At 42.4% G+C, this 12,240-nt stretch overlaps 1 protein-coding gene across 9 annotated transcripts in view; it reads left to right on the top strand.

The window, feature by feature from the left end:
• Nucleotides 1-12,240, top strand: part of sigmar (Tumor necrosis factor alpha-induced protein 8-like protein sigmar) — a 220,724-nt gene that overhangs the window by 127,119 nt on the left and 81,365 nt on the right. For 7 of the 9 annotated variants that reach the window (XM_070103040.1, XM_070103041.1, XM_070103039.1 and 4 more), the window contains one exon: nt 1,640-1,691. The exons of the other annotated variants lie outside the window; for them this stretch is intronic. In XM_070103040.1, coding sequence (XP_069959141.1) covers nt 1,657-1,691 — 35 coding nt within the window. In that variant the 5' untranslated portion in view covers nt 1,640-1,656. The remainder of the gene's footprint in view (nt 1-1,639; nt 1,692-12,240) is intronic. 9 annotated transcript variants of the gene reach the window in all.

Genomic DNA, 12,240 nt, shown 5'->3' with positions numbered 1-12,240 from the left:
GTCATTTATCGCCTGTTCGAAGTCATTTGGCGTCAGGATAACATCGGATAGGCTTGTGTTAACCAAATTCTGTGGCTCTCTCATAAAAAATTCATTTTGATCTTCGACTCTCAGTCTGGTATGCGGCTTGATAAAAACTGAGTCATATTGGGACTTGAGTAGCTCACTCATTTCCTTGCTGTCATCTGTGTAGGACCCATCTTGTTTAAGTAGGGGCCCAATACTGGACGTTGTTCTCGAATTTGATTTGGCATAGGAGAAGAAATACTTTGGGTTTCTTTCGATTTCATTTATGGCTTTTAGTTCTTCCCGCGATTCCTGACTCCTATAAGATTCCTTTAGCTTGAGTTCGATGCTTGCTATTTCTCTGACCAGTGTCTCCCTACGCATTTCTGATATATTGACCTCTTTTAACCGCTCTGTTATTCTTTTCCGTCGCCTGTAAAGGGAGCGCCTGTCTCTTTCAATATTACATCTACTCCTCCTTTTTCTTAGAGGAATAAGCCTTGTCGTGCCGAATAGGCAAAACTTGCGATCTTGGCTTAAATAGCAACGCTCATCTTGCCATATAAGACAAGCGAAAATTTGTGTATGCAATAATTTCGCCAAAATCATTCTGAACCTAACGAAAAAAAATATATTTCACTGTGTTTGTTTAGTATTAAATTACTGTAAATAAATCTAAAATATATATAGTTAGGTTAGGCTAAAATAAATTGTTCTTGTTGTAATAAGGTTAGGTAAGTTTTCTAAGATTCTTTTGGTGCAAAATTAAATTTTTTTACATTAACATTAATGAAAAAATATATCTTTAAACGTATAAGAGAAAATTTTAGAAAGGACTTAATTTTAAACGAGTTCTTGCTAATTGACCAGTTTTACATATTTGGCACGACATATATATATATATATATATATATATATATATATATATATATATATATATATATATATATATATATATATATATATATATATATATATATATATAGAATATATATATATATATATATATATATATATATATATAGAATATATATATATATATATATATATATATAAGGAAAGGTGTGTATATATATAGATATATATATATATATATATATAAGGAAAGATGTGTATATTTTCGGCTGTAGTTGGTGTTGTTGAGGAGACTCAGAAACATAGTAAGGATATAATAATCACCTGACGTAAGTCAGGTGATTATTATATCCTTACTAAGTCACATGATACAAGTCAAGTTGAAGAAGATGATCAGGAGGACGACCCAATAATGTCAGGTTTCCACTGACCTTTGTGTGGTAAAACATTCTTAGCTGACTCCAGCTGAGAGAAATATGTGTTACTATTATAGTTATGGTTTTTGAGAGGCGGAAATTATACTGATCTGTCTTCTGGGAATTTCAAAATGGATATTATCATAATTATAATTTTTAAAGGAGGGGTGGACAGGTAAGCCAGTGAAAGGCCTCGGTCAGATAACCAAAAGCTCCAGCTGTGGGTCATCATATTACTAAGACCCGCGTCATAGAGCACTTGTCCTGTTTCGTGACAAACTTAACCTAACCTGTCTTGTGCATTTCTAACAGAGTATTTGTGAAGTTTTTGCGGGTGGCTGGAACTTTGCTTTTTCTTCCAGAGACGGTGACTAGACAGATGGACAAGAGGATGCGCAATGCTGTACCCAAAAGGTTCAGTTAATTATTTATGTGGTGGTGGTGGCTGGTGGTGGTGAAGGTTCTAACACGTCTGAATTATCATTTAAGTAATTCCATACTTTCAAGGGATAATTCCTCTCATGTTCTCCCTCTGGCTGTACTGGTGGTGGCATTTATTTTCATCAGTTGCCTACTTCCCCCCCACTAACAACTGCACCAGTGCCTAATTATTTGTCTCTCTAGCTTACAGCACCAGTGCCCTTGGGGATATCTGTCTAATGTTGGGATATCTAATTGTGGGGTATATCTGTCTAATTGTGGGTGTATCTAGTGTGGAAATATCTGTCTAATGATTCTGTTGAAGATTAATCTTACAATAACGATGGAATCTGCGAATATAATTTCTTGTACAACATGTCCGAAGTATATATATATATATATATATATATATATATATATATATATATATATATATATATATATATATATTATATATATATATATATATATATATATATATATATATATATATATATATATATATATATATATATATATATATATATATATATATATATATATATATATATATATATATATATATATATATATATATATATATATATATATATATATATATATATATATATATATATATATATATATATATATATATATATATATATATATATATATTGTGTGTGTGTGTGCAAAACAATTCCAGACGGGCGATCTTAATAATGCAAGACAAGCCACAGGGGGTGGGGATGGAAACCCTTAGCTCAAGTACTTTCATATTTCTCAGTGCATCATCAGGAGCTGTGCAATATTGCAAAGGCAACAACAGGGGAAGTAGGGTAAGTTATCAGTGGTAGTGCGGAGGCATCAGACAGTCTCAGATTGACTGAGTCAGTCTGAGATTAGGGGAAAAATAGGACCAGTAAGAACTAGGTCTGGGCAGCTTACTGATGATGAGCAGGAAATGTGCTCTCTTTTTAATAGTTATATCTTGCAAGTTTTCACATAAAACGTAAATGATACCCCAGCTGTTAATATTTATTCAGGCCCTAAAGAAAAGAAATTAGGTAATGTTACAGTCATGAGGGATATGATTATTAAACAATTAGACATAAAAAACAAAAGTCCCCAGACCCCAACCAAGTGTATTCATGGGCACTTTAATAATGCAAGTGGGAACTTAGCCGCTTCGAGCCTCTTTAACTCGTCAGTTCACACTGGTGTTGTGCTGGAAATGTGGAAGATGGCTAATGTAATTCTTATATTTAAATCAGGGGATAAGTCAATTCCATCAAATTACCGTCCAGTAAGCCTGACATGTATAGTTGGCAAATTATTACAATTGATTACAGCTGATATTAGAAGTTTGGAGGGACATCTAAACTGTGGTATCTGAGCGCCTCTGCAAAGACAGTGATTATGTGTGAATGATGAAGTTTTCTATTTTTGGGTCACCCTGCCTCGGTGGGAGACGACCGACGTGTTGAAAAAATATATTAAGTCACCTTGATTGAGTCTCGGCATGGATTCACTAGATGTCGTTCCTGCCTGACACATTTACTAGCATTCTTTAATAAAGCAGTTGAGGCAGTGGACAACGATAAAGAATGTGATGTTTATTTGGATTTCAGTAAAGCCTTCGATAGAGTACCTCACACAAGACTTAAGAAAAGTGGCAGCTCATGGTATAGGAGGTAAAGTTCTAGCATGGATCGAGGCATGGCTGACCAATAGGAAGGAGAGAGCTTCCATTAATGGGGTCGAGTCTGAGTGGGGACCAGTAGCTAGTAGCGTTCCACAAGGACCACTCGCTGCAGGAAACACACTTGTAGGTAGCACAGGGAACACTCACTGCAGGAAACACACTTGTACATAGCACAGGGAACACTACAGGCAACACGAGAACTCGCACTACTGGAAACATGGGAACTCACACTGCAGGAAACACACTTCAGGAAACACACTGCAAGAAACACTGCAGGAAATTCTGGGAACTCACACTACAGGTAACACAGTTGTAGGTAGCAAAAGGAACTCACACTGCAGGAAGCACACTGCAGGAAACACATTGCAAGAAACACACTGCATCACATTGCAAGATCTTAACTGCAGGAAACACCAGAAACTCACTGCTGGAAACATCGGGAACTCACTGCAGGACACACCTTGCACGACACACCACAGGAAATGTGGAAAATTTCGCAGGTTTTATTTTCCGGACCGTGACGAACCCTCCCTAAGTTGTGGGGGGAAGGGGGGGGGCGAGCAACCCCCACTTATGCCTATAGGGGGGTTGCCACATTTCTCTGTTTACTTTTAATTTGTAAGACTTAATCTAGAAGCCTCCACAGGCTACTGTTCCATGCACTACTACTTCTGTAAGCTAAAGTACAATTATATTAATTTACCTTAGTGACTACACTACTTCTCATAACCTAAACTAATAGGCAGTAGGTACTTGTACTAGTTTGTGCCGTGACCAGCCAGCCGGCTGCGCTTACCCTCACGAAAACCCAGCGAGAATGATGGATATCTCGCTAGGGTACTTGGCGGTTACACCTGACTCATACAGGTATCTCTGGAACCACGGCCCACAGTGACCCTCCACGTAAGTGCCTCGAGTGCATTTAGTGCCTCGAGTGTATTTAGTGCCTCGAGTGTATTTAGTGCCTCGAGTGTATTTGAATGCGCATTCTGTACCTTGAGACCACTTGTAAAGGGTGTAGGTAGTTACCTCCACCAGAGAACTACCGTCCCACCATCAACATACACACTGCCCATGTATGATAGAGGTACGTAAATTAATTCAGGGAACTAGGAATGAAGTGGCAGGTTCCTAGTCTGGATTCCACACATGGCTGGACATGGATCAATAATCTAACCAGTCAGAACCCACAGATACCCTCTGTTCTATACAGGAAACACTGCAGGAAACAGACTTTGGAAAACACTGCAGGAAAAACACTGTAGGAAACTACAGGAAACACTCACCACAACACCAGCCACAAACTACATATAATTGTCCAGACATGAATGAACCAGCGAATAGTGAACCACACACCACCTCTCTCTCTCTCTCTCTCTCTCTCTCTCTCTCTCTCTCTCTCTCTCCCCCCTTGTAAATGATTACATTTTGCAAGCCAAGACTCTGGTTTATTGTGTACCAAGTATCCATCCTGTGGAGGGAAGCGGAAGAACATATGGATACACTACAAGTCTAGGATCTAGGCTCCAGAAAGGTTAACTGGAGCACATTTGAGTTTATATGTACAATTGTCTTATCAGTTGCAGGCAAGTTTAAGATATATAATGTGTAGTATCTTATTTTCATTAACAAGCCTGACACATCACAGACGTTATTATAATGTCTATATTCTTTACTAAGCGGACAATGAACCAGTGTTCAAGATATGGCTGACCACATATTAAAATATAGTTTGTTCACCCTCTTTGTGTCTGCCAAAGTTCCAGAGGTACTTTAACTTAGGCTTCTATAACTTTAGTCACTGTTCACATTGCAAGTTGTTCTGTACAACTGCTTATCTACGTTCATTTTATCATAGCGAGTAATAATTCTACTTAGGCTTCTAACTGTATTCCTGTAACATTCAGTTTCATTATTTCTATCCTAATATTATTCCTAATGCTAGACACACACATACACCAGAGTTATATTCTACATTATCCTTCAGGGTACCTTTTTCGGCTCACATATCAACTTTATCATGAAGAAGTAATCCAGTGTGTGATGGAATGAGTCAACAACCTTCAGTGATGACATATAATCAGTAATAATCATGGAGTCAAGCTCAGTGTCATAAGTTAACTTTAGCATCATTAGGATGACAATTCAGTTTGTAGTGTAGACGACCAATTGTTAATTTTTATGTCTAGCTCAGCATAGTTGCTGTAGTTAACTAGGGAGGTGGCAACAAGAGCAGATGCAACCCTACCAGTAGAATACTGCTTAGATTCATCAATGTACAAGAACAGTGGAAAGAGTAAGAAAGTGTTATTGAAGTGTTGGTGGTGTAGGTTGTGGCTGCAGTGTTTACACTAGTACTGTTAACTGAGGCTATCTTATAACACATCAAAGTGAGAGTACTAGTGTCCCCGAGTTCTGTCACACTCCTCCCTGGCGTGTCAACACTCACTACCATCAATACTGATGATTATATATACCTCAAACATCACGTCACTTTCCGTATCTTCTAATAATGTTATTTTTTCCACTATAATCTACCTTGTCCATAACTACTATCACATTTGCTTTGTTTCGTAAGGTGAAGTCCAGGATCTTTCCTTAATTCATGGTATAACTTAACAGATCTTTAATGACAATCGTGTTGTAGAGGTGTCTGTGAAATGATGTCTGTGTTGCATTTAGCAGACAGAGGATCGAGCTTTCAGGCTTCAACTTGTGCCGAATAACCCACACCAGTTTTAACTTTTATCATTATAGTTCTAATGGTTATAATTATAACCATTAGATCTATAATGAGGAAGCCAGTCAAAGGCCTCAGTCAGATGACCAAAAGCTCCAACTGTGGGTCGTCATATAATTAAGACCCGCGTCAGGAAACACTTGTCCTGTTTCCTGACAAACCTTTACCTTACCTTACCTTACCTTACCTTACGTTTCACACAAATATACTTACTGTGGCAGTAATGAAGTTATATCAGCTGATGCTTCACTCCAGCTAAGAAAATCATTGACAGTAAAAGACACTAGAGAACAACATTATATTCTGGCTGAAGAAGACAGTCGGGGAGTTATGATCAGGTTATCGTGTGTGTGTGTGTGTGTGTGTGTGTGTGTGTGTGTGTGTGTGTGTGTGTGTGTGTGTGTGCTAAAGGAACATTTCTTGACGTAGAAAATGTTGCCCAAGAAAAGAGCGATTTTGGTACGATCCCCGTGGAACGTCAGGATCCTTGTGGAACGTCAGGATCCTTGTGGAACGTCAGGATCCTTGTAGAACGTCAGAATCCCCGTGGAACGTCAGGATCCTTGTGGAACGTCAGGATCCTTGTGGAACGTCAGGATCCTTGTGGAACGTCAGGATCCTTGTAGAACGTCAGGATCCCCGTGGAACGTCAGGATCCTTGTGGAACGTCAGGATCCTTGTGGAACGTCAGGATCCTTGTGGAACGTCAGGATCCTTGTGGAACGTCAGGATCCTTGTGGAACGTCAGGATCCTTGTGGAACGTCAGGATCCTTGTGGAACGTCAGGATCCTTGTAGAACGTCAGGATCCCCGTGGAACGTCAGGATCCTTGTGGAACGTCAGGATCCTTGTGGAACGTCAGGATCCTTGTGGAACGTCAGGATCCTTGTGGAATGTCAGGATCCTTGTAGAACGTCAGGATCCTTGTGGAATGTCAGGATCCTTGTAGAACGTCAGGATCCTTGTAGAACGTCAGGATCCTTGTGGAACGTCAGGATCCTTGTGGAACGTCAGGATCCTTGTGGAACGTCAGGATCCTTGTGGAATGTCAGGATCCTTGTAGAACGTCAGGATCCTTGTAGAACGTCAGGATCCTTGTGGAACGTCAGGATCCTTGTGGAACGTCAGGATCCTTGTGGAACGTCAGGATCCTTGTGGAACGTCAGGATCCTTGTGGAGCGTTAGGATCCCCGGGGAACGTCAGGATCCTTGTGGAACGTCAGGATCCTCGTGGAACGTCAGGATCCTTGTGGAACGTCAGGATCCTTGTGGAACGTCAGGATCCTTGTGGAACGTCAGGATCCTTGTGGAACGTTAGGATCCCCGTGGAACGTCAGAATCCCCGTGGAACGTCAGGATCCCCGTGGAACGTTAGGATCCTTGTGGAACGTTAGGATCCCCGTGGAACGTCAGGAGCCTTGTGGAACGTCAGGATCCCCGTGGAACGTCAGGATCCCCGTGGAACGTCAGGATCCCCGTGGAACGTCAGGATTCTTGTGGAACGTCAGGATCCTTGTGGAACGTCAGGATCCCCGTGGAACGTCAGGATCCCCGTGGAACGTCAGGATCCCCGTGGAACGTCAGGATCCTTGTGAAACGTCAGGATCCTTGTGGAACGTCAGGATCCCCGTGGAACGTCAGGATCCCCGTGGAACGTCAGGATCCTTGTGGAACGTCAGGATCCCCGTGGAACGTCAGGATCCCCGTGGAACGTCAGGATCCCCGTGGAACGTCAGGATCCTTGTGGAACGTCAGGATCCCCGTGGAACGTCAGGATCCTTGTGGAACGTCAGGATCCTTGTGGAACGTCAGGATCCTTGTGGAACGTCAGGATCTCCGTGGATCGCCAGGATGGTGGTTTGACGCCAGGATCGTTATGGAACGCCGGGATCCTGAAAAAGCCACTGGTGGGCGAAACGTCTTGAAATAAAAACACTCAGGTGTTGCACTTGCGTCTAATTCCTCATTTTGTCACTATTGTTTATATTTAGCGAACAAGGTCATACAGATATATGCAGTCTGTGCGAGAATCACTATCATAATGTAGAATATACCGGGTTTTCCGGCATATAAGGCGCACTTCCCCCTTCCCCTCAAGGTCAGTCAAGGGTAGGCTTTGTGTTACATTGTAACAGTTGTTTACTTACGTTACGTTACCTAATGACTAGTGTGTTAACTCGGCGCTGGATGACCCTTGTGGGTTTAGAGCTTGGTTTTGATAGTAATAACAATAAGTGTCAACTGGTACGCTAAATGCAAGATAGTCAAGTAACAAATGATGACTCTGCTCTGAACCTAACACTGAATATATACAAGATATATCGTATAAAAATCTTAGACCCGCAAAGGTATTACTGCGTACCACTCACTATGTGCGTACCACTCACTAACACTGTATGTGCGTACCACTCACTAACACTGTATGTGCGTTCCACTCACACTGTATGTGCGTACCACTCACTAACACTGTATGTGCGTACCACTCACTAACACTGTATGTGCGTACCACTCACTAACACTGTATGTGCGTACCACTCACTAACACTGTGCGTACCACTCACTAACACTGTATGTGCGTACCACTCACTAACACTGTATGTGCGTACCACTCACTAACACTGTGCGTACCACTCACTCACACTGTGCGTACCACTCACTAACACTGTATGTGCGTACCACTCACTAACACTGTATGTGCGTACCACTCACTAACACTGTGCGTACCACTCACTAACACTGTATGTGCGTACCACTCACTAACACTGTATGTGCGTACCACTCACTAACACTGTATGTGCGTACCACTCACTAACACTGTATGTGCGTACCACTCACTAACACTGTATGTGCGTACCACTCACTAACACTGTATGTGCGTACCACTCACTAACACTGTATGTGCGTACCACTCACTAACACTGTATGTGCGTACCACTCACTAACACTGTATGTGCGTTCCACTCACTAACACTGTGCGTACCACTCACTAACACTGTATGTGCGTACCACTCACTAACACTGTATGTGCGTACCACTCACTAACACTGTATGTGCGTACCACTCACTAACACTGTATGTGCGTACCACTCACTAACACTGTATGTGCGTACCATTCACTAACTGTATGTGCGTACCACTCACTAACACTGTATGTGCGTACCACTCACTAACACTGTATGTGCGTACCACTCACTAACACTGTGCGTACCACTCACTAACACTGTATGTGCGTACCACTCACTAACACTGTATGTGCGTACCACTCACTAACACTGTATGTGCGTACCACTCACTAACACTGTATGTGCGTACCACTCACTAACACTGTATGTGCGTACCACTCACTAACACTGTATGTGCGTACCACTCACTAACACTGTATGTGCGTACCACTCACTAACACTGTATGTGCGTACCACTCACTAACACTGTATGTGCGTACCACTCACTAACACTATGTGCGTACCACTCACTAACTGTATGTGCACTCACTAACTGTATGTGCGTACTCACTAACACACTACTCACTAACACTGTATGTGCGTACCACTCACTAACACTGTATGTGCGTACCACTCACTGTATGTGCGTACCACTCACTAACACTGTATATCCGTACCACTCACTAACACTGTATGTGCGTACCACTCACTAACACTGTATGTGCGTACCACTCACTAACACTGTATGTGCGTACCACTCACTAACACTGTATGTGCGTACCACTCACTAACACTGTATGTGCGTACCACTCACTAACACTGTATGTGCGTACCACTCACTAACACTGTATGTGCGTACCATTCACTAACACATGTGCTCACTCACTAACACTGTATGTGCGTACCACTCACTAACACTGTATGTGCGTACCACTCACTAACACTGTATGTGCGTACCTGTATGTGCGTCACTAACACTGTATGTGCGTACCACTCACTAACACTGTATGTGCGTACCACTCACTAACACTGTGCGTACCACTCACTAACACTGTATGTGCGTACCACTCACTAACACTGTGCGTACCACTCACTAACACTGTATGTGCGTACCACTCACTAACACTGTATGTGCGTACCACTCACTAACACTGTATGTGCGTACCACTCACTAACACTGTGCGTACCACTCACTAACACTGTATGTGCGTACCACTCACTAACACTGTGCGTACCACTCACTAACACTGTGCGTACCACTCACTAACACTGTATGTGCGTACCACTCATTGTATATGCGTACCACTCACTAACACTGTATGTGCGTACCACTCACTAACTGTATGTGCGTACCACTCACTAACACTGTATGTGCGTACCACTCACTAACACTGTATGTGCGTACCACTCACTAACTGTATATCCGTACCACTCACTAACACTGTATGTGCGTACCACTCACTAACACTGTATGTGCGTACCACTCACTAACACTGTATGTGCGTACCACTCACTAACACTGTATGTGCGTACCACTCACTAACACTGTATGTGCGTACCACTCACTAACACTGTGCGTACCACTCACTAACACTGTATGTGCGTACCACTCACTAACACTGTATGTGCGTACCACTCACTAACACTGTATGTGCGTACTCACACTGTATGTGCGTACCACTCACTAACACTGTATGTGCGTACCACTCACTAACACTGTATGTGCGTACCACTCACTAACACTGTATGTGCGTACCACTCACTAACACTGTATGCGTACCACTCACTAACACTCCGTACCACTCACTAACACTGTATGTGCGTACCACTCACTAACACTGTATGTGCGTACCACTCACTAACACTGTATGTGCGTACCACTCACTAACACTGTATGTGCGTACCACTCACTAACACTGTATGTGCGTACCACTCACTAACACTGTATGTGCGTACCACTCACTAACACTGTATGTGCGTACCACTCACTAACACTGTATGTGCGTACCACTCACTAACACTGTATGTGCGTACCACTCACTAACACTGTATGTGCGTACCACTCACTAACACTGTATGTGCGTACCACTCACTACCATTCACTAACTGTTTGTGCGTACCACTCACTAACACTGTATGTGCGTACCACTCACTAACACTGTATGTGCGTACCACTCACTAACACTGTATGTGCGTACCATTCACTAACTGTATGTGCGTACCACTCACTAACACTGTATGTGCGTACCACTCACTAACTGTATGTGCGTACCACTCACTAACACTGTATGTGCGTACCACTCACTAACACTGTATGTGCGTACCACTCACTAACACTGTATGTGCGTACCACTCACTAACACTGTATGTGCGTACCACTCACTAACACTGTATGTGCGTACCACTCACTAACACTGTATGTGCGTACCACTCACTAACACTGTATGTGCGTACCACTCACTAACACTGTATGTGCGTACCACTCACTAACACTATGTGCGTACCACTCACTAGCACACATTGTATGTGCGTACCACTCACTAACACTGTATGTGCGTACCACTCACTAACACTGTGCGTACCACTCACTAACACTGTATGTGCGTACCACTCACTAACACTGTATGTGCGTACCACTCACTAACACTATGTGCGTACCACTCACTAGCACACATTGTATGTGCGTACCACTCACTAGCACACATTGTATGTGCGTACAACTCACTAGCACACATTGTATGTGCGTACAACTCACTAGCACACACTGTGCGTACAACTCACTAGCACACACTGTGCGTACAACTCACTAGCATACACTATGTGCGTACAGCTCACTAGCACACATTGTGCGTACAACTCACTAGCACACATTGTATGTGCGTACAACTCACTAGCACACATTGTATGTGCGTACAACTCACTAGCACACATTGTATGTGCGTACAACTCACTAGCACACATTGTATGTGCGTACAACTCACTAGCACACATTGTATGTGCGTACAACTCACTAGCACACATTGTATGTGCGTACAACTCACTAGCACACATTGTATGTGCGTACAACTCACTAGCACACACTGTGCGTACAACTCACTAGCACACACTGCGTACAACTCACTAGCACACACTATGTGCGTACAGCTCACTAGCACACACTATGTGCGTACAGCTCAC

This window comes from Cherax quadricarinatus, chromosome 84, assembly GCF_038502225.1.
Source record: "Cherax quadricarinatus isolate ZL_2023a chromosome 84, ASM3850222v1, whole genome shotgun sequence".
Taxonomy (NCBI): domain Eukaryota; kingdom Metazoa; phylum Arthropoda; class Malacostraca; order Decapoda; family Parastacidae; genus Cherax; species Cherax quadricarinatus.
The sequence above is the reverse complement of the archived record's forward strand: the minus strand, read 5'-3'. Positions and strand labels throughout refer to the sequence as shown.